Raw genomic sequence first — 24,032 nt, 5'->3', positions numbered from 1 at the left:
CCTTCAATCTGACATTCAGGACACATTAACACACTTACCTTCCCACAGTCTAGTCACTGCCTGAGTCTCCTGATGGAGACCACGTGGGATATCAAACCTGTACTGCCATGGTCAGAAGTCAGGGCTGACAAATAGCTTTGATAAAACCATGTAAAATTTAATACAAAGTAATAAATAGCTTTAGCAAAGTGTATTTACTAAAACCATCATAAATCTGAGCGTGATGTCCATATGCCTGAGGCAGAAGGATGACTTCCAAGTCTAGAACAGTCTGGGCTACATGGCGAGTTCAAGGCTAGCATAGGCTAGGTGTTCTGTGGAACCCTGTCTCAAAGAACAGCAACAACAAAAGCCTGGGTGTGGTAGTGCATGCCTGTGGTATGGAAACTTCAGACCAACTCAGGACTAAGGAGAAAGAGTTCAAGGCTGGCTTCAATGCATAGCAAGTTTGAGGCTGACCAGGGCTTTGCATGAGGCCCCATCTCAAGAAAACAAAAGCGGCAAACAAAGCCAGCAAAACACTTTCAGAACAAAGGCCAAGTTTTCAGACATCTTGGCTGTACTTCAGGAATTGTGTATACTACCTGTGCTTTGTGTTCATGTCATAACCATCTAGTCTTCCTCACAAGCAAGAGCCATGGTTAGCGCTCACTCCTGTTTACTTTCCGACTCTTCCCACTACTTTCTTCCAAATTCCCTTCGGGGTCTGAAAATACAAACAATAAGTTTTTTTTTTTTGCTTGTTGTAACGCAAAAAGTAAAATTTATATGAAAAACAGCAAGCACATGGATGCATATTCTTTCCCACTGGAACAACTGATTACAAACAAAATGACCCCTCTCCGCTGCTCTGACATCCAGTACCCTGCACAGTGTGCCCTACAGCCCTGCCTGCAAGCCCCTGTGTCCATGTAGAATAGCTCTATCCTTGTAATCCAGCAGTAAATGCTCCTGGAGTATGGCGTGGAGGAAGATGGAATGGGGGTGTGCATAGGACTGTGAACAAAAATGATTCAGTCATGTGTGGTTTGGAAGAATTCAGTGGTGGCTGTTACTTCCTTGCCCAAGACACTGGACAATTCCAGGTGATGGGTGAAATAAGTGACTCTTTCTGACAGCCAATGCTACAGTCTAGCAGTAAGCATTTATGATCACATAGAGGTCATGGGAAGAATTTTCCATACAGTAGGAATCTTAGTCCTCACTGTGTCCCCATCGTGCTTGCCTCCCCTGCTGCCCAACCTTCCTAAGCCACTACTTCCGGAGAATCCCTTCCAAAAATCCTCCATCCCCAGCCAGGCCCTCCTGAACTCTCCCACTGGTCTTTCAGGATGCATCGGGAAATGGCCATTGTATACAGGCAGACTGTTTCTCATGGGTCCTCTCCTCCTTCCGTACAATGTAGACCATGAGAGCTCACAGATCATGCATCTAAGACAGCCCTGTGTGTTTTCCTCTGCTTACCTGTCACAAGCTTAGACAAGAGGCCCTCTCTATTTATTCCTCACCAGACCACAGGGCTCTATGCATAAAAACTTAATAAATTCGCAGTTAACTCAATTAGTATTTGTTGAGCACTAATAGCGAGGTACATGGTGACTGACCTAAGACGCTCCCACTTGGACAGAGATGATATGCGATGAGCACCATCAGAGTAGCACACCTGTGACTGTGAAGGGCCTTCCATATCCCTCCAAATCTCAGCTTTCTCTCCTTTTCAAATTTCTCCTTCCCCCCTGGGTTGCTGCTCTGCAAATCAGCACTTGGCAGTTGTTATTGGTACGAATTGCTTCATGTGTATTTCAATGCCTCTCAGATCATCAGTTGTAAAGGGAGAGAACACTGCTTTCTTTTCTTATACCTTTGGCACATGCCACAGCACCTGAGCCAGCCGAGGAAGGCAAGGCAGCTGAGGGATAGCCAACATGGGCTTTAGGATTGGATCTTGGGTTTAATTTTCTACTTTTCCATTTTCTCCCATCACTGTTAAAGTAATAACTTCTAGAAACCGTAATTTCCTCATATGTGAAATAGGAATCTTATATTCATCATGGAGTTTCTTTGTGAGTTATAAAACATTATATAGTCCACAAAATCATTCAGAACAGCCATCATTAACTCCAGAAGGGAAAGTCATGTTGACTGAAGTATTAGTGAATGTGTAAAGATTCTGTGAGTTTGTTGAGGAAATATCTTAACAGTTTAGAAGATTCTGTTTTACCCCAAAACAACAAACTCTAGGCCTACAAGACTAAATAAAATGAGACTATCTTACTCACAGAAACTGTGTAAAGACAGTTTTGCTCCTGGAAGCCTAATGCTTTGTTGAGTGAATACATGCTTGCTGGTTCCTGTCCGTTTTGTATGGTGGTTCCGACAGGCCTGTACAAACAGATGCCGGGCATTGGGCTTCATAGGACAACTGCGTAATTTGTTTACTTGGGCAATTGTGTGAATGTATATGGACTATATATTGTCTCTGCATTGTATGTAAACAGTGAAACCTTGAGCTTTTTGTATCTCTAATCAGTGAATGCTCACTCATGCTAAAGTCTCCTTTCAAAGCCATAGAGATATCTCAGCTTGGAACTGTCCAATATCTTAAGGAAATAGGCCATTATCACTTTGTAATGGGAATCTAGGGTGCCTTTGATGGCGTGAGAATGAATTGACTTTAGGCTCCAGAGCTGTCCTGACCTACTGAGGTCAGCATCCCTGTAACCAGCTCTAGGCACGTTACAGACAGAGGGGAATGGGCTTCTGTGCTAGCTAGCCTTACTCGGCTTTTCTGCCAGCAGTGCAGAGGAGCCCGAGGGTTAGTATGCAAAAGTCCCTAAACACTCACGATGAAAGAGGAGTCCTGACATACCTACTTCATGGACAGAAAGAGAAAAGGTCAGGAAAAAAACAAAATACAGCATACCAACTAATTGGCCTTGTGGCTTGATGAGAAATACTGCATTCCTCCTGATGTTTTCCTCAGAGTTTGACTTTTAGAAACCTTGTTTCACAATGAGTGGTAATGGGGCATTCTTCTTTTGATCATTTTCCTGATTTGTCACATTGTAGAAAACTGTGAAAACTGAAAATCAGGTGAGCAGCGGAGACAATATTGCAGTGATGTGGTGTGACAGGGCTGTGGTGTGGCGGCTTGTAGACTGCGTCCTTCCTACGCAGAGCAAAGGGGTACCTGATACACAGAGCCCCTGGAAAACACACTCTGTTTGGAACAGTCTTCTTAAAACAACCGCGATGGCCTCAGAAGGGGGGTCCTTCTGCCTCAGTCTCCTGAGAGCCTCACACGTGCAGCACGCCACGAGCAAAGATTTACCTCAGTGAACAATGGGCATAGAGCCACGGGGGGGGGGGGAAGGAGGGGGAGGGAGCGGGCATCATACTCTCTACACATACCCAACCCCTCATGACACTGCTTCCCACAATGAGTCAGGATTCTAACAAATTTAGGGATTTTAGACCCCGGGTCTCTCACACATGGGCAATCACCGTATCACAGAAGTGCCCTTAGACCCCAATGCTTTTTGTTAAATGAACAGCAGGGATTATTGAAAAATACAGTAGTGTCAGTGGGTGAAGATAGTTGCTGCCAAAGACCGGAGGTCAGTCCTCAGACCTCACGTAGCAGATGGGGAGAGCTGGCTCCCTCTGTCGCCTCGCACACACACCTTGGTACTCGCCTCCTTCCCTGATGCAGAGCTTCACACACAAATAAGTAAGTGACTCTCATTAAAAACAAAAAAATAGTATCTTCTACTTTTAACATATAGTAGTTTCATTAATGTTAAATTCTGGACATCAATCGTGTATGTATCTGTGTGTCTACATATGAATTATCTCCTTATCTCCTATCCCATTTTGGATAATGTTTTAGACTTTTCTTCTTATTGTGTCAAAAAATGCTAAAAACAACAACAAGGCAGTGTCAGGGAGGAAGAACTTCCTCAGACCCTTGTGACAGGTGGGGCAGGGCAGGATGGGGAGACAGTCTTCCTACCTTCTCTGTCTCTCTGAGCTATGTGGGACTCCAGCCCAGAGTGTGTCCTCCATTGCAATCTCTCTCCATCATGAACACATGCATACACAGACACACACACACACAGACACACACACACAGAGACACACACAAACACACACACACAGACACACACACATATACACAGAGTCACAAATACATACACAGACACACACACAGACACACAAACACATACACAGAGTCACAAATACATACACAGACACACACAGGGACACACAAACACATACACAGAGTCATAAATACCTACACAGACACACACAGGAACACACACACACACATACAGACACACACACAAAGACACACACAGATTCACAAATATATACACAGACACATACACAGACATAGATACACAGACACACATACAAACCCACACAGAGTCACACACACAGACACATATGCACACACACAGACATACAGACACACAGGCACATACACAACCACCACACACACACACAAGCAGACACACACACAGAGGCGTGCACACATAGTCACATATACATGCACACACAGACACATGTATGCTTCCCCGGTCTCCTAGGTGACCCTAAATCTAGTAAGGGTAACAGAAATGATCAATGTCACAGCCCAGGAAACCGACTCTGGAGATTCCAGTGTGTGTTGCCCAAGTGATATGTTTACAAAGGGGTCTGAGGGTTTGGAGAGGTTTGCAAAGGACCTGTGCTCAGTTCCCAGCATCCACATGGCAGCTCATAACCACCTGTAAGTCTAGTTTCTGGGAATCCAACTCCTCCTTGTGTTGTCCATGGGCACTATGTTGTATGTGTTGTACAGAATACATTAGGCAAATATTCATACACATAAAATATTTTTTAAAAGAGAGCCTGAATTACACTTGAATAGCAACTCCCTAGTTCAGTCTGTTTAACCACTGAATTAAACTGTTTTGATGTTTAATTGTGTACTGCATGGGTACTGCGCCGGGAAGGGCTGACATATATTTTATTTAGATTGGTTCTAATTATAGGCAAGACTATCAATTGTCCAGCTGGTTGGCATTATTCAGTGAGTGTCTACTCTACATGGGATAAAAATAAGTAATGTCCCTATCTTTATTATACCTGTTTAACTGCTTTACAAATGTGTGCAAACAGACCAAAACTATGACAAATTCTTCAACCTTATTTCTTCCTTCAGACGCACAAATGTGAGCAGTATTTTAGTTGAGTTTATCAGCGACTGTAGTGGAATTGTCCTGGGGCCTTCTTATGGAAATGTGACATATTATGGACATTCAATCTCTACTTGCTGATATAGAAATGAATACTTTGCATTTGTATGCATTATAGTTTATTGATACAAATTGAAAGTTATTGTTGTTATACTGCTTATATTTTTCTACTTTAAAAAAATGTACTTTTGTACATTGATACAAATTTAAGGTCATTTTTGCTATAACACACCATATATATATCTTTCTACTGTGGTTTAAAGAATTTTTATATTTTGATAAAAATTTTATGTAATTTTGTTACAATGTATTATATATATGTTTCTACTCTTGTTTGGGGTATTGTACTTATGTAGTTCATTTAAAATATAAGGCAGATTTCTAGTTTTTGAATCTATTATTAACTATTTAAAATGAGCGAGAACCACAGGTCAATAGTTAGTCATCTGTGACAATGAAATCTGTACATATATTAGGTATCGTTTCTAGATCATACTTGAAGGACATTCCCTCTTCGAGTTGTCTTTGACAGGGTAAATGTTCAATGGAAATACCTCTTCTCTTTGTGGTCGTGTCTCTTTGATGCAGAGGCAGCCTATGGTTGGCCTTGGAGTTCTGGAGGGGAGGACCTCAGAGGCCTTTGGGTATGTCTGAGAGATGTTTGTACACATCTTCAGCAGGGAGGTGATGAGACAGTCAGCACAGAATGATCCTTGTTTTCACAGGTCCTATTAGTTAATGTATTAGCAATTTTCTAAAGGCCACTTTTGCTTATGAAGAGGCTTGCAGGGCACGTGAGAGCCTACATGTCACGCCAGAGTGCATCATCTCTGAATTCTGAGCATCTGTGATTATGAGGGGGTTATAAATGGAGAAGACCCTCTAGACAGCCCCTTCTGTGCAGCACCTACATGGAAAACACGATGTTTCCCCAATGGCCCGCCTCTCTTCTTGATCATCAGAATAGTGACTCTTCATAAACATCCCTCTTATAACACATATTCTCTATTGCACGCGGATAGTGCGGTGGTTGTGTAGACAGAGGACAGCCTGTGGGCATCAGTCCTCTCCTTCACGATGAGGATCTTGGGAACTGAGCAGCTTCTCAGGTTTGATGGCAAGATCCTTTACCCGTCTTAGCAGCCAAGAAAGTTCGTTCTTAAATCTCAGTTTCATCTGCAGGCATTTAGCAGTTTTGTTAAGACGATAGTGATGTCATTGATACCATTGTTTAATCTCCACATTATAAATATTAACAAATCGAGGCAAATTTTATCACATTTCTAAATCCAACCTATTTTCAAAATGCAATGTTGGCAACAACAAATCAATCTCGGTCTCTCTATTCTATTCTGTTACAATGAAATTGGTAGTAAGGAGGCTAAGGAGAGGGCTCCTGGCTGAGGAGAGGGCTCTGGCTGAGGAGAGGGCTCCTGGCTGAGGAGAGGGCTCCTGGCTGAGGAGAGGGCTCTGGCTGAGGAGAGGGCTCTGGCTGAGGAGAGGGCTCCTGGCTGAGGAGAGGGCTCCTGGCTGAGGAGAGGGCTCCTGGCTGAGAAGAGGGCTCTGGCTGAGGAGAGGGCTCTGACTGAGAAGAGGGCTCCATTGTAAGAGCACTTGCCAAACATGTATGGGTACCAGCGTTTGGATCCCCATGCCTACATCAGCAATCAGTAGACATGTGAACACTTAGACAAATGTCAAGATGACTTGGTAACTCAGAAAGAAATGCCATTGACCTCTAACATGTGCTGGTCCATTTTGCCCCTGCCTCTCCCCTTCTCCACAAATCTCCCCACAGAACACGCACACTGTTGAGCCCTGTCATTTGGGGACTGTCATCCTCCTCACTGTAGCCTCTGGTCCACATCACTCTCGCTCTCATCCTAACTCTCTTCTTATTCTGCAATGGAAGTTCTCGAAGCGCAGTGTGCATCATGCTCTTCGAATCTCTGTTTGGGCTCCCCTTCTCTAGCTGGAGCAAAGGCAGAAGAATGGTGTCGCGCATTCCCAGGTATGCATGCGTTGTTAGCCCAAGGCTGTGCTTGGGACGCATTTTGAAAGCAAATGTAAAAACGTCGTTCTTTGTTCAGTAGTGAAGTGTAAGCCCAAGCTGACTTTTCAGCTCTGGGCTTGTGATAAACGCAAAGCAGACTAAATCTTTACAACTTCACTACCCTGCTGGACTGCCTTCTACGAGAGTCTGGTTTTCAATATGGGGGAAAAAGTCAAACAGCACTCACCACTGCTTATGGTATCCCAAAATACAAGCAAATGTTGACATGATCCTGTGTGTGAAATGTAAGTAAGTTGTTTTGATAACATGGGGACTTTCCATGTCAGCCTGTGCACCCTGCCACTGGCTTCAACATCAGACACCCAGAGATTGTGCTTTCTCCGGGGCAGCCTGTAACTTAAGAGAAACTAAGCACAGTATGTGCAGTTCATGAGAAAGCATTGTGAAAAGGGTAACGACGAAAGTGCCGTAAAGGTTTAAACGAAGGTCTATGTGAGGATCATCACCACACCGGACAACTGCTGCATCCGACAGGGTGGGTGACAAGGGGTGGCAATCCTCTGCAAGCTAAGGATGTATGATGTGAGCGGTCTTGTCCCTTCAAACATCACGGAAGGCATACATGCACAAGGCAGGCGTCAAGATAGGTCTTTAAACCTCATCTTAGTATTGGTTGGTGAGTTTCATGGGGCCGCTGATTGCTAGCTTGACCTTGTCTAGCAGGACACCTCTTCCCGGCATCTCTCTGTTGTCACTTGATGCTGGTGCTGTTGTCACCCCACAGTCGATAGACTGGAGACTGATTTTGATGGCACTAGAATCAATCATCATTCAGACCTTCTCGGCTGCTGCTTCTGCGTTTGAAGTTTTAGTTCACTGAAACAAGAGGGACAAACGACGTTTGCAGATAGCTTTAAAACACACAAACTGTCCGTCATTTTCACTCTGATCAACTACTTAGGGGAAAAAAATCACGCTGAGTTCATATATCATTGTTTAAATGTTAAAGTTCATTTTTAATTTCGTTGACTAGAAGGATGGACAGAATTTATGAGTCTGGACTGTTTTAACTAATTTGAAAGAATTTTTCTCTTACAGAAGGTGAACATATTAAAAGGAAAGGCTTGTTTTCATAATTATTAGGAAGAAGATAGTCTATTTTAATCACATGTGATAGATAAGCAATTATTTTAATTTTTTGAAAAATAAAATAGCATGTCATCGGTAAGGTTAGATGCAAGAATTCTGAAGCCCACTAGGTTTTCTCATTATTCAGTGTTCTTACGACCTCAGTAATTTCCCCCAGCCGGAGTCCCTTAGTTTCTCTATAAACTGGAAATCATAATTAGTTCTACCATAAAGATTAAACTTAGGCATGTAAGACTCTTTAAAATGCTTGACATAAGCTATCCAGTTATTATTATAGCCTAACAAATGGGATATAAATATAATGTTTTTTTACTACCACGTTTGAATTTAATTTCCACATATAGAACCAGAACCCAAGTAACGTAATGCATCTCATAAGATCAAAAGCTAAGGATGAAGCTCTGTTTGCATCTGGTTAAATTACATTAATACAGTTCTTCTTTTCAAATGAACTAATAATTTCTCATCACCCAAGTTAACATTTAAATATAAGACACAGTATTTTACTTCAAGTATTTATATTGACATGCCATCTTTAGGAAGAGTGTAGTGTATTTTCACAAGGGCATTTCAATGAGGGGCTTATGTTGAGCACACTGTTTCTTACTCTCTTGCTTGCAAAGGTGACCAACAGCAAAGGGAGGGGCCTCCCAGGGCCTCCATTGGTCACTCTGGCATCATTGAACACTATGACACACCTCACAGTTGTGTGCGTTTGTCTGAAAAATCCTGACACTTCCTCTCAGGTTTTAGGAGTAGATTAGACTCATGGCTGAGGTGGCCCTTTTGTGCTTCTGAAAGCGGAGTAGCCGGGGTTCATCTCCTATCAGAGGGAAGAGAAACCCGTAGCCACGTTATACATGTGGCAACAGCAATCTCAGGAAGAGACTGGAGCTAAGACTCTTGACTGGAGGCTCACCTAGCTCTCCCCAGTAAGGCATTCACCATGCAAATGAGCAATAGAGTCCCAGACTGGTCTGTTAGCCGCCCACTAAAGGGATTACCGGTGCCGATGGCTGAAAGGTCATCTGACAGGTGGCTTGGAAACGAGGTGGAGTCCTGTGTGAAGTAGCTGCGATGCTTAATGAATTTTCTTTGAGCTTTCCCTGCTGCGGCACCTGAATTCAGAACCCTTGTGATACAGGTTAAACCTTTCAAAACCTCGCCTTCCAGTATGCAAGGTGTATAAAATGGGACGCTTCCTTTGCAAAGAGTTTCTGGTCTCTTGCATACCGTACCGCATGCAAGTATGGGAGCCATCTTCTCTGGGGATGACCTTCCAGAGAAAGGTGTGTGGTCCCCAGGCAGCTCAGTGTCCTTGTTTCTTTAGCTATCCATGCTTCAATGGGAGAGGCAGGCACACACGGGAGCACTTGGAGTGAAGCCTCAGTTGAGGTGTGTGTACTTTGACCATGGAGGCAGATGAAATGGAAAACCTTTGGCGAGCAATGAATATAAATGCTTTTTGCCACGTTCTGTGTTGTGATGCTGTGTGCTGCGGGCTGTTCATGAGAAGCCATTCTTTCGAGTTTCCTGTGTGAAGTATGCAGTTCTCTGACTCAGAGGAGACTGTGTGTGCCGTTTCTCTGTGTGCTTATACTTATGCATGGTTTTAAATGAATAACGCCAAAAGTGGGCATGCAGTTTCCTTCCAGGGGCTTGCAATGACTGTATAATGTATGCTAAACCAGATAGCATTAGAAACTAAATGGTTTGTATACACGTATTCCCTCAGAATTTAAGAGGTATGTTCTGTGATGGGGAGAAAGGGAAATTCCTTGGGATTAGGCTATCTGGGGTTCAGGATTGCAATTTAGAAGGTTTTGTTGGCTTGTGTTTCTCCCTCCTCTTCCTCACTCTTTCTCCCTCCCCTCTTTCTTTTCCTATTGTGCTTCTTCACACGCCCCAGCCCACCCAGCAAACTGGTATTTCTCCTACAGCTAATATCCCTGTTCCCACCAACATCTGTTAGTTCAAAATGATGTTAACACACAACGATTATGCTGATAATTATTTCCAAAGATAGACATGACAAGATTTTAGCCAAGTAATTGAGTATACTTAAGGTAGCCAATATTACCCTTACTTTTAAAAGAATGAGGTATCCGTGTCGTTTGTCACACGGTTGTTAAATTTGTTACAACTCTTGCACAGACGATGCAGCGGGCATAGTGTGTGATCTTATATATTCTATTTACACACACTTGCTCGTGTTTTAAAGGAGACCTTCCGTGCCGTACAAGTGAGAAATACAATCAGAGTGAAACTCACAAAACTGGATGACACAGTTTTGCTCATAACAGCACTCTTTGCCTTGTGGGAACTTAAGGGACTCTGGACATAAGTGATGGCCCCAGGGGGAAACCCTTAAGCAAGAAAACTGTTTATCATGCCAGCTTCATTCCTTTTAAAAATGCCTGAAATATCTTTGACACAAAATATACTCTGCACATTACAAATGTCACAAATTTGTGCTTGAAATTTGGGAGAGAAAAGATATGCCTGAAATTTGGGAGAGAAAAGATAAGAGAATACAAAAATACAAAGTTTTTGAACAAAGAATAGAGTCCCTCATGGGCAGATAATTACAAAGAAGCAAAACTTGAGGCAACTGGTTAACAGGGCACTTGATGCCACAAGTGAAATCTCAGGGGAGGGGCCAGAGACCAGGCTTCACGGAGCTCTGTGGGGAAAGCTTCCACAGACGCAGAAACAGTCTTAAAATGGTCCCGCCCAGTGTCCAAGTCTCCAGTGTCGCGGGGCTGTTGTGAAAGATTGAGAGGGACAGGGGCACCGAGGGAGACCCGGTGTCATTTAGGGGGCAATGAAGAGGAGTCAGCTGACGATAAAGACAAGGTACACGTATACGTGATTTGTTCAAACATTCCCGCGTCACCAGGAAGTTGAATGCAGTTGATAGCTCCATCTAATATTCGTGCTGAAACCTTCAACCGAAGCCAGGACAGTGGGGCTACACTGCCGTTGAGTTTAAGAACTTGTCGTCTTACTTTACGGCCTCCTAGTTGGGTTGTGCCTGTAAAACAATCCATGACTCACCCTGAGCTGCCTTGCAAAGTGAAGACAGCGTCTTTAAGTTTCTGTTTGCTCCTTGTGGCAGTTCATGCCTTTATACGTCTACAGATTAAGCCACAGAGCTGCTTCTCCCCTGAAGGCAACTTACTAAATTTTAAGTCACCCACCCCATCTTTGCTTTCTCTTCCAGGAAGTCGACGGCAATAAAGTTATGTCTTCATTAGCCCCATACAACTCATCTACCTCACCTCAGAAGGCAGAAGAAGGTGGGCGACAGAGTGGCGAGTCCGTGTCTAGCACAGCTCTGGGCACTCCAGAGCGGCGCAAGGGCAGCTTAGCGGACGTGGTGGACACCTTAAAGCAGAGGAAGATGGAGGAACTGATCAAGAATGAGCCGGAAGGTAAAGGCTGGGAAAGAAACCGTGCCATGCCCTTCCTGCTTTAAGCAGTTTGATTTAGCTTCTAGTTCTGATGTGCAGTTTAGATTCTTAAGTTGAACGAAATAGAAACCTGTGGCTATGAAGATTATCCTTCCTTCCATCCCTCCTTTCCTTCCATCCCTCCTTTCCTTCCATCCCTCCCTTCCTTCCATCCCTCCCTTCCTTCCATCCCTCCCTTCCTTCCATCCCTCCCTTCCTTCCCTCCCTTCTTTTCTCCCTCCCTCCTTCCTCCCTTCCCTCCTTCCTTCCTTCCTTTCTTCCTTCCCTCCCTCCTCTCCCTTCCTCCCTCCCTCCCTTCCTTCCTTCTTTCCTTCCTCCCTCCCTCCCTCCCTCCCTCCTTCCTTCCTTTCTTCTCAGAGATACTAAGATTTTTTTAAATCATAAATTCATGTGGCAGTGAGCCTTATTTTTATACATGAGTAAGTTATACTTGAGTGAAACTTAAAGATTCAAGAATAGAATGTCACAGCATTGCCCAGAAGATCCTCCTACTTGTCACGTATCTGCAGCCTGCACTGTACATGTCTAGTAAATTTTCCCCCTCAAGAACCGTTTTAGAATGGTGTTACATTTGTAACCTTTAAACAGTATTCTATCTTATCCCACCTTGATCTTAGGTCCATCACTTATATAGATCATTAAAAAATGTGATTATAGTTACTTAGAATAACCCCAGTCAGCCTCCCATTTTTGGACATTTTGAATACTTTCCTTTTGAGTTCCAGCTCTAAAACTCTTTCATAGCTACCGATGGCCTCCTGAACTTGATAAGTATGTGTGCAAGGGTTTTCTTAAAAATAAAACAAACCGGGGCTGGAGAGATGGCTCAGAGGTTAAGAGCATTGACTGCTCTTCCAGAGGTCCTGAGTTCAATTCCCAGCAACCACATGGTGGCTCACAACCATCTACAATTCAATCTGGTGCCCTCTTCTGGTATGTAGGCAGAACACTGTATAAGTAATAAATAAATAAATAAATCTTTAAAAAAAAATAAAACAAACCAAGAAAAAAAAAAAAACCCTTGCTAACCTGTCCAAGGTTAAACCCAGATGGTGACTTGTTCAAGTTTTACCCGGCTGGGAAGCAGAATCTACTCAGCACACAAGAGTGGCTCTCTTCATCAGCCGCACGTTTCAAGTGAGCGAACCAACAAACACACTGGGGAGAAGACGCACCCTGATGATAAGTCTTGTCCCACGTGCAACGTGTGATAGCCAATGCATTTTCAGGTCCCGGGGAGCATCATGGGAAGCTGTTGCTTGACTTTGTATGGCACTGCCAAACTGTCTGCCAAGTGTCCACAAAATTTTCCTTCCTGCTGTCACCAAAGGGAGGTTCCTGCTTGTTCAAGTCCCTCTCGGCCTTTGGCACTGTTGAGTTTGGGGATTCCTGTTCATTCACACAGCTATGCAGTACTATCTCGTTGTGGGTTTACTTTATAGTTCCCCAGTGACACTGATGTTCAGATCTCTTCATACATTTATTTTACATCTCTGTGTCTTTGGGGGAAGTGTCTTTTCAGTGCTTTTGTTCATTGATTGAGTTATTCTGATATAGATGAATTTTGAGAGAACTCTATATATTTTGGGTACCAGTTTTGAATCAGGAATGTACTGACAAACGTTTTCTCCCAGTCTGTGGTTAGTATTTTCATTCATTTTGCCAAAAAGAAATGATTAATTTTAATGGATTCCAAGTTGTCATTTTGTTCACGAATTATACTTTTCATTTGTGAAAGTGGTCGTGGAGAGTCTAAGAAAGTTTTCGTACACTATATTCTATACCTATGTAATTTCACATTATATACTTTAGATATGGGAACCCTTTTGAGTTAATCTTTTAAAGGTTAGACTTTGTGTCTGATTCCTTTAGTTTTTGTATAATCAGAGTTTCTAGTTGTTCAGCACAGTTTACTGAAAGATGATCCCTATTTACTGAATGCTTGGCTCATTGCAAAAGTGGGTGACTGGGCTACTGTGTGTTTTCTTCTGCATTCTGTGTTCTGAACCATCAAATCCTTAGACTCTCCATTCCGTGATACCATGCTTTCTTAATGACCATGACTTGCTTTGGATAGTGTCATTCTTCCAGTTTTCTTCCTTTTCTTTGGGATTTTATGGCTTAGTCTGAGTCTATTTTCTTTCTCCACAAACTCTGAATTCAGTTTTCCTACATCCAAAGAATAACGTGGATTTGATGAGAACGGATTGTGTCTATAGATTACAGAATAAAGATGCTATATCTTAAGAACATTGACTGTACTCATCCACGAGCACAAAAATCTCTCTCAGTTCCCAGATACATGTCTTAGATATATTTTACTAAATTTTTGTTTGTTTATTATCTTTTTACATAAGAAGAAAAATAAACAATAATCATGCTATCATTAGTTTCAAATTTTAATTGCTAGCTGACAATCTATAGAAAGTCCATGTACCCTCCTAGGAACCTATGGCCTCAGAGTCAGTTCCAGCAGTTTTTGTGAACTCTGTGAGATTATCTACGTGGACAAGCATTTCGTTCACAAAACGACAGTTCCATTTACTTCACCCCCACTACAGGTTTTATTATTTCTCTTTCTTCTTACATGTTGGGACGTCTGGTAGGAGATCAGTTAGGAGTGGGGAGAGGGGACGCCATTGCTGTGTTCTTGATTCTAAGAGCCAGGCTTCTTCACCCACCATGGAAGGATGTTTGCTGTAGGATTTCTCAGATGATGTCATCAAGACCTTTTTTCCCTGGAGTTTAAATTTTACCTGTTAATGTAATATATGCACAATCGTTGATATTTAAATTCGCAGGGAGATTTTCCAACACTGAACCACCTAGCAAAGTTGTAATAACTCCAACTGGGCCACACTTAGTTCATTTGAGATTTTACTTCCTTTCGCTTTGTTGAAGGTGTTTACATCTAGGTCCACGCAGTCCATTAGTTCACAATTTGTACGTTTCTGATGTTAACACGGACTTCATAGAAGGGGTTGGGAAATGTTTACCTTGTGTGGTAATTTAAAAAAAAAGTCACACCTTTTGATATAGTCTGAGTGCAAGGGTAAGGGCTAAGGAGTCTCAGTTTTCTCTGTGTATTCTGTTCCAGAGAGGGCGTCTTCAGACGATACTATTAAGGGAAGCTATGTGCATGGCACTGTCATTCCTCCACTGAATCTGGTTGGCTAATGGTAGACGCATGACCCCTGGGAGTAGATGACAAGCGTAAACCCAACGAATAAGTCTCTGTGGGGAAGACATGGGCAGGAGGTGCCCACGGGTACTCGACGAAAGATACAGGGGAGCCCTGGGATGGTAGGAGCTGCTGCTTGGGCGGAAGAGCAAAGGAGGATGGGTGTTTTTAGCAGGAAGGGTTGGCACTACTGTACGTGAAGGCTTTCCTTGCTGTGTCTCTAATGCCCTTCAATATATATTTCTTCCTCTTTTTTTTTTTTTTTTTGGTTTTACGAGACAGGGTTTCTGTATTGTTTTGGAGGCTGTGGGTCCAGCCCGGTCTCTAACTCACAGAGATCTGCCTGCCTCTGCCTCCTGAGTGCTGGGATTACAGGCGTGCGCCACCGACGCCTGGCTATTTTTTCCTCTTAAAAACTTAAATGCTCAGAGGAGGAGGGATGCGTCATTAATCATGTCTGTGAGAATGTAAACTGAACAAGGCCAGAACTGAGAAGTCCGTGTTTGGGCTAGAGAGGAGGCTCAGCTGGGTAAGAACGCCTGCTGTGCAGACATGGGAACCTGCCACCCAGAAGTCACCGTTTCCCCCACACTGGGTGGAGCCACACGTGTGCCTGTAACCCCAGTGCTGAAGGGGACGTGGGTAAGAAGGTACTTGGGGTCTGTGGCCGCCAGCCTAGCTTCTGTTTCAAGGGAGGTAGGACAGAGAGTGAAAGTCTGGTGCTGTCCTCTTCGGGACTCTGTGCATCCAAGGGCAGCAAAGCCGCGTGTGCACACACCATGCTCACACTCACCACACTCGCACATATACATGTGTACATACTGACACACGCAGACGCAGAGACTCACGGGCTCATTCCTGCCCCCTCCTGAGTTTCAGAAGCAATTTCTGTATGACAGAGCATGAAGAAGTCTTTCCACCCACACAGGCAAGCTCCGGGAGCTGGCTTTGAACATCCAGAGCCACAGACACACTCTTCCTGGTAACGTGCCCTGGTGACAGTGTGCATGCATTTTTAGATACTTTGTTATTCTGAGGCATGGTCTCCTATTTTAGTCTGTTTGCCTAGGCTCAGTATGCAACCCAGGCTGGCTTGACCTTCACAATGGTACTCCTGCCCTGGTGTCCTAAGTGCTGGGATTACAGGCACGAGTCCTCATGCAACTTTCAAGAATGCCATTCTGTGACTGAAACAACTGACAGGCTCATCAGGAAGTAATTTATATCTGAGTAATGCTGCGTTCTTATTCAGGAAGAAACAATACGGATTTCAAAGAGAAAATCATGCAAAAATTGCCAAGTAAGAGATCGTAGTTCTCCCAGAAATTCAAAGCTCTGCCTTGGAGTCATCACTGGTCAGAGGGTACTGGCATGTCTGAGACTGACCCTCATCCCTGTCTTCTCCCCTAGACACAAGGGACTGTGATGGTCTCTAGAGCACACACATATGAGCTGAGGCTCTCTCATTACCTAGATCAAAAAGGCACACTAGTAATCAGCCTGAAGGGGAACATGTAAAATGTGCTGGTTGGACAACTACAAGCCCTTGTTGCATCTTCGTGGAGACAGAAGCCATGGAGAGGTACAAGCCCTTGTTGCATCTTCATGGAGACAGAAGCCATGGAGAGGTACAAGCCCTTGTTGCATCTTCGTGGAGACAGAAGCCATGGAGAGGCACAAGCCCTTGTTGCATCTTCATGGAGACAGAAGCCATGGAGAGGCATTCGGAGCAGGGAGGAAACAGAGCTAAGTGCTAGGCGTGCCCGTACGTGCTTTCCCTCCTCCAGACGTTTGCCCATTGTTTCTCAGAGGCCATTAAAATGGGCAGCAGGTTGTGATGAAAATTTCATTAAGCCCAGTGAAATCATTATGAGGGGCCATGTTCAGATCTTGGCTTCCTCTCGTGGGGTGGGGGTGGGGGAACAGATTTCATCAGAGAGACCACATTATCTTCAGCCTCACCCTGCCAAGAGCAAGCCACCAGGGGACTGGGACCTGAGGAGAGGAGGCCAAGGAGGTGAGACTGCCAGTTGGGGACAATATGTGACTATGGGTGGAAGAAACGCCTCTTATTTACCCTAGCCTGTGAGTCTCCCTAGTGATGAATTTAAGTATTTTCAAGCATATTTTAGGAGGAAACCATAACATTATATTGGACCGTGGTTTTTTGTTTTTTGTTTTTGTTTTTTTTTTGGTTTTTCGAGACAGGGTTTATCTGTGGCTTTGGAGGCTGTCCTGGAACTCACTCTGTAGACCAGGCTGGCCTCGAACTCACAGAGATCCGCCTGCCTCTGCCTCCTGAGTGCTGGGATTAAAGGCGTGCACCACCAACGCCCGGCTGGACCGTGGTTTTACTCTCTCGGAGTTTGCAGCTCTCATCGTGAAAAAGATTTGGTCATGCATATTCTTATTGCCCATTCCTTTTAATTATCTATCCATCTATCTATCTATCTATCTATCTATCTATCTATCTATCTATCTATCTATCTACCTACCCATCTTCTATTGTGGGCATGTGTGTGGATGCATGTGTATGTATTGAGATCCGAATACCATTTGCAGAAGTAAGCTTTCTTCTTCAACCATGCGGGGTCCAGGGATTGAACTTGGGTCTTCAGGCTTGGAAGCAGGTGCCTTTACCCACTGAGTCCTCCTGTTGTCCATCGCTGTACGTTCTTCCTCTAACCGACATGTGCTGCTAAATTCAAAGGAAACCCACATATAATCTACCGGCCTTTCTACTGCAGTGCCATCGTTTAGTAGGAAGTCTGTAGGACCAGCTAGCCTTTCTTAGGTGTGGCGACTGAAGATTGGCGAGACGTTTAGTAGTGTGACAGGTAGCACGTAATGACTCGTCAAGACACTCAGAACAATGATATATTGAGAAAAGACATGAAATCTAACATATGACAAGTGTCTGTCACATGTGATTCAAAAATGTGAAAATTCACTGGAAACATTTGCCTAATCTTCACACCTGGGCTGTGCGTATATTCTTACCAGACATCAGGGAGAACCTAACACACACACACACACACACACACACACACACACGCACACACACACGCACACACACATGGCCTCTCATTATCGGATGAGAAATCTGATGATCAGAGATGTCCTAGTCCACTATCAAAGCTGGTGATGCCCTTGTTCTGGAGTTCCCAACCTCACATACAGCTTCCTAAGTTCACACAGTAGTTTATTTACTCCTACAGTCTCTTCCCCTAGAATAGTAAAAACTGAAATGATCGTCAGTAGTTCCTCACTAAAATAAATATTACACCGTAAGTGATCACATTTGTAGAAAATGTTTAAGGGCACAGTCACCACACTGTAGACGATTTGAGCTTACTTTGCCACTAAAAAAAAAAAATAGAAAAGTGAGAAAACTTTGAGGTTTTAATAACCATCATTGCAGAAAAATGTCTGGGAGCAAAATAATTGTGGAGTAATAGAATTGTAGACGTAACGTTGTAAGGCAAAACATGCTTATGTTAGACCTCCATGTCACAGAGTTTGCCTGAGTCTCATGGGAAGTGGGAGCTAGAGCTACTTTTAAGTTTACTCTTGTTCCAAGGTAGCACTGTATCCTAGGCCATTGATTTAATTTTATCCAATATTATGGTTACTGAAGTTGTGGAAATCATACTAAATTTACAAAATATTTTGTGAAAACCATGCTTAATCTCTTTCAGTGCTAATCAGCTCTTATCAGTGCTAGGAAAGTTCATCAGGCATTCCTCATAGAACTCTGCAGTTTAGTTGGCAGACGGCTCAGCTGGTAGAGGCACACTGAGTGTGGCCACCTGAGTGCTATCCCTGGTTGAGACCCAAAGGGTGGCAAGAGAACCAGTTCCTACAAGTTGTGTCTCATTGTGTCTCCACACATACATTAAATAAATAAATGTAAAACAAAATTTAAAACAGCGAAGTTAACAATTTTCTTACTTAAAAAAAACTTAGTAAGTTGACCCTGCTCTTTTTGTATGGAGGACCCAGAATTAAAACAGAAGGACTGCTCCCACATGCTGCCTCCATGATGCCTCCCCCCACATACTGTCCCCGATACTGCCCCCTGACACTATCCCCAACACTGCTCCCATGCTTCCCCTTTCATACTGTCCCCCCCACAACATTGCCCCCTGACACTGCCCCTCCTGCTGCCCCCAGACTCTGTCTCCCCTGTTCTTACCACATTTTCATCAGTTATTTGTTTACTTTCTTTGTCTACCGTCTTCACCCGTGGTGTGTGATTGTTCCATGCTTATCAGAATGTTTCCTCATTTCCAACAGAGCATAGGAGGTAAGGTTGGCCCTTATGAGTCCCAGCTGAGGGTGGCAGCCTACTGACTGACCAGCCTTTTATCACATTGTCCTAAGACCTGATTTTGTTTTCACTTGTCTTTTTCGTGTATTTTTGTGTTTTTCCAGCCCCCACAGCCTACCCAGACACATCCTTTCTTCATGTCAGGTTCTCCAGCTCATCTGGCCTGGCTTCTCCTTTTCTTAAATGCATTTCCCATCATTAAGAGATCTTTGGGATCATTCATGTTACTTCTTTCTATGACTCAGAGACCCAGGACAGAGCACTAAGATATGCATGAAATGTGTGTCTCACTAATGACCTGGTGGCCTTAGGAAATGTGTTGACAAGACATAGATCATAGCTCTGCCTTGTTGTTAACCATAAAGCATGATTGTTTCCAGAATTTAAACCTATAATGTGTCTTCATTTATTCATTTGGTGTTGTTTCTGTAACACTGGGATAGAACCTGGGGCCTCCTGTGTGTTCCAGGAGTCCTCTGGCACTGAAGTGTATGCTCCTGCTTTAGGACACACCTCACTTTCTACCGTTTCTGGGACTCTACCTGGTTCATTTTAGGGCTGCAAGACTTTCAGACTCATGATTTCTTCAGGCTTTATTAAACTTGACAATTATAAATAAAAGGACAGAAAGTCATATCTATTTACCCACGTTCAAGAGATAAAATATTTTATTAAGACTCTTGGTGTAGCCATTATACAGACTGAACACTTGGAACTAAGATCAGTCCCTTATAACCAAACAGTGGGATGCATATGTGTGTTTATATGTATATAATATATATATATGTGTGTGTGTATGTATGTGCAAATATATGGGCATGCATGTGTGTGCATATATATGTCTATGTGCATATGCACGTGTGTGTGTGTGTGTGTGTGTGTATGTGTGTGTGTGTGTTGTCTGAACCGTTTAGGGGATACTTTGCAAATACTCAGTAATATTCTACAATGCAGTTTGGTGTATTTTCACTCCCGAACCTTGCAGCTTTCTGTACGCATGAGTGTTTAATCTTAAATAAGGCTTGCCTAAAGCAGCATCTGCATTGTGATCTCCTGGGGAAATGTGGCATCTACTTGGCTTCCCTTACTAAACCACTGGTGATACTTCTGCTCTTAGCTGCACTGCCGACTGTGCTTCAACTGATGCAGAGGAGCCGGTGAGGTAATGGTGACTGTGGTACTTTGTAAATCGTAGTCTGCTGGGGAAAGCACCAGCTAGCATCAGTCTCAAATCTCAGCTCATTAAGGACTCTCACTCTTGAGGTACACCGGAACATACTTTGCAGTGTTCTTTACCTAGGATTCCTTTGGGGAGTGGGACATTTTTGGATCTAGAATCTATAATACCAACAGCAAATGAGAGGCTAGCTAACCTGTAAACAGTTCATGGCCTTTATATATATATTCATATATTCACCCAAACACATATGCATTTAGCCTGTTTCTTATGTGAAGCACGACTTCACAATGAGAAAGGGAGTTCCTCCAAATTAACAATGGGTGAAGTCATGAACTCTGACCTGTGTAAAACTAGGGGGGCAGTGTAATCCTCCATTTGTGGGTTTCTTGTATTCCCCCCGTGCCACTGTACACCAAAAGTAAATATTAGGTCCCAAGGAGTCATAGCTGTCTAAGACTTTACCATTCTCTTATGTTCATTCGTTCTGTCATTTGTTCGCTTTCCTTTGCATCTTTCTGTGTGCCAGAGCATGCCCAAGTGTGTGTGTGCATGCGGGTTCCTCTCTCTCCGGTCTGCCACAGACCTGTTTTCACTTAGTGTTGTGACATCTTCATTTGTGGCATTGATGTCCACAACTGAAAGATTTCCCCTGGATTCCTCCCCCGAAAATCTTTGTCCCTAGTCATATAAGGTCCCAGGGGCACAGTGTCTTCTCCAAGTGCTTACGGAAAGCGGCTCTGTGCTCTCCTGCATAGGACGCACAGACAATGCCCCTTTCGTGAGAACCACTACAAATAAGCGCTGAGCTCGGAGAAGTCTAGTGCATGAGCTGCCCTCAACATGCCCCAAGCCTCTTCCCTGAGCTACCCTGAGAGTCATCCACACTATCAGGGTGGAGACAGGCAAGTTTACACTCACTGTGTCCCCATGTATCATAGGTCTGTGGCTGAGAAGGTGACAAAATTCACCACTGACAGGATTGGATCGGACATTGTTTGATCTCTACTTTTTTATTGAACCGAAACTAATGTAATACTGGCCTCTATGAAAACTTGGAAATGTACATGATTTTACTGTCCGGTGTGTCTTTCAAGTATTTGTATCTGTCATGGACCCAAGCCACTCCACTTGGTGGCATGTAGTTGTAGAGTTTTCCAGAAAAAGTGTGTGTCAGTTCAGTGTCCCTTTAATTTGCAATGTAAATGTGTTGGTGTATGCAAGCACAAATCCCCAAACATGTGAAGCCCCCCTCCCTCCAGGTTACCCTTGAGTTTCGGGTTGCTCAAGTAGGCGTTCCACCCTGCTCAGTTTTGTCAAGGGTGTGCCTCCGTAGCAGAGGAGTCATTCAGTAAAGATGGTCCCGAGTGTGTGGTGTTTGAATGTGCGGAGTAATTAACAGTGCCCCTTCTTAGCGCAAACTTATCTGCTGTGGAACATCCCTTAAGAAATTACATCCAGCCTGGGTGTTCACCTGAGACTTTGAGTTATGGCTGTCCCGGGGAAAACAATAGAGATTTGCAACCTCAAATCCAAGAGTCCCACAGCAGAGAATGGGCACTCTGAAACTTGCTCTTGTTTTTGGCTCTGCATTTGATGAGGCAGAGAGAGAGAGAGCACATCAGGGGAAAGCCTGAAGATACTTTGACTGGCAGAGGTTTGAGGTGTGCTTGTCTCCTTGCTCACTGTCCCTTTGACAAAGTACATCCTGAGGAGGCTTTGTCAGTGCTTGTTCCCATGAAGGACAAGCAAGGGGACTTTTCAATGGACTCTTTAAAGTTTCGTTCCTCACACCCCAGCTGCTGTCAGGGGTTAAGCCTCACGCACTGTGGCTCTGTGTTCCACAGTGCCGTCTGTCACTCGGAAGTGTCTCTCTTCTCGTTGAGCAAGCTAGACTCTAATCCAAGGGCACCCCTTCTCAAAGGCGCTCCTATATGGAAATCAACACTCATAAAATGATGACAAAGGGAAAGAGCTTGTTTTTCAAAGGCTGAGACGAGACGACGCCCTGAGTGTTCTTCCACGAAGGAGTGTTTGAACGTCGGCAGACGGACGTGCTTGAAGCCTTGACAGGAGTCTCATTCACACCCCATGCGTAGCATCTTAAGCGCTCCCCCATCATGGTGGTTTAGCCTGGTCTGTTTGAGTTCATTAAGTGTTATAGGAAATTTGTTTATGTTTGCATCATGGAGGCTCAGGGACTGTTTGCGAGACTTCTCTCCACCCTGTAGGGCCTTGATCTGCAAACCGGGGTTGTGGGTGAAGAAAACTGCTAGTGTGACATAACTTCTATCCTTATGGCCAATTAAGAACTTGCTTTTTTGGCTAATGAATTGTAGCTACTTTTAGGAGTATCCTTAATCTTCAATACCCCTTTGTATATAGTCAAGCTAGTATTGTGTTTTAAGTTGGGAATTTATCTTAATATAAAAGGACAAGGATTTTGATTGTAAAATATTGATCCCTGCTTAAACACATGTGTGTGTGTGTATGTATGTGTGTGTGTGGTGTGTGTGTATGTGGTGTATTCGTGTGTGTGTGTGTGTGTGTATGTGGTGTATGTATGTACTGAGGAGACATCATAGGCCAGACCCAACAATTTTTTATCAGATAATTCTGATTTTCAAAAAATAAATGTATACCTCTTTGCCCAATCCTCAACTAAATTCGCCAATTCTAGCCTTTCAGATTCAATGCACAGAGCTCCCAGAAGGAGACCTGCTGACCCTGGCTACATATTTATAAATAATCACAAGGGGAGCCCCAGCAGTCCTGCTTGCTGATCATATATCATGACTTTTGAGGATATCATTTATTCAAGAGTGAAGAGCCAGCCACCTGTTTCTGAGGCCTCTCTTCCCTCACAAGGAAAGTCCCAGCCCCAACTGAATAGTGACGCTCTAATCTGGGCAGCCTTCAGGCCTCTTTCGGGAGCTAACTACAGCCTGGCTGAGGAGTTTGTGTGTTTGCGTGCCCATGTGTGTTTTTCACTCCCTCACCCCCGAGGCACTTGTCACAACCATGCATATTAAAATTAATCAGACCTCCCAAGCCTGTGTGGCTGTGTGTTTAACACGGAGAAGTGGCTATCAAGCATTTGCCCTAATTAAACAGGCCTGCTTAGCTTTGTTCTAGTGGATGCTCGGTCTTTTTTTTCTAATGGGGCTCTGTCATGAAGAAGGCACGGACAGCATTGGAGGCGGCGGAGAGGACCACTCAGAGCTGCCTCTGCCACCTGCTCCCAGAGTCCTGAGACCTCAAGGACTCCCCCAAGCACTTTGCATGCTGCCCTCGATGTTAAGGAGAAATATGGCCAGCAACATCAGGGAGCAGAGAGCCTGGGCCAGACAGAAGGAGCATAGGACCTGGACACTTAGTTTTGATTAAGATAGTCCATCTCACTACTGTTGGAGTTGGAGACCAGCTTGTGCTCTGCGCTCCCGAGTTTGTACAGCAAACTTTGGAAGC

At 43.9% G+C, this 24,032-nt stretch overlaps 1 protein-coding gene across 12 annotated transcripts in view; it reads left to right on the top strand.

The window, feature by feature from the left end:
• Positions 1-24,032, top strand: part of Sox5 (SRY-box transcription factor 5) — a 936,665-nt gene that overhangs the window by 646,227 nt on the left and 266,406 nt on the right. For all 12 annotated transcript variants that reach the window (XM_040743583.1, XM_040743581.1, XM_040743582.1 and 9 more), the window contains one exon: positions 11,627-11,837. In XM_040743583.1, coding sequence (XP_040599517.1) covers positions 11,627-11,837 — 211 coding nt within the window. The remainder of the gene's footprint in view (positions 1-11,626; positions 11,838-24,032) is intronic.

Source organism: Mesocricetus auratus, unplaced genomic scaffold, assembly GCF_017639785.1.
Source record: "Mesocricetus auratus isolate SY011 unplaced genomic scaffold, BCM_Maur_2.0 Super-Scaffold_100001, whole genome shotgun sequence".
Lineage (NCBI taxonomy): Eukaryota > Metazoa > Chordata > Mammalia > Rodentia > Cricetidae > Mesocricetus > Mesocricetus auratus.
Note: the sequence above shows the minus strand (reverse complement) of the source record. Positions and strands in the feature narration are given on the sequence as shown.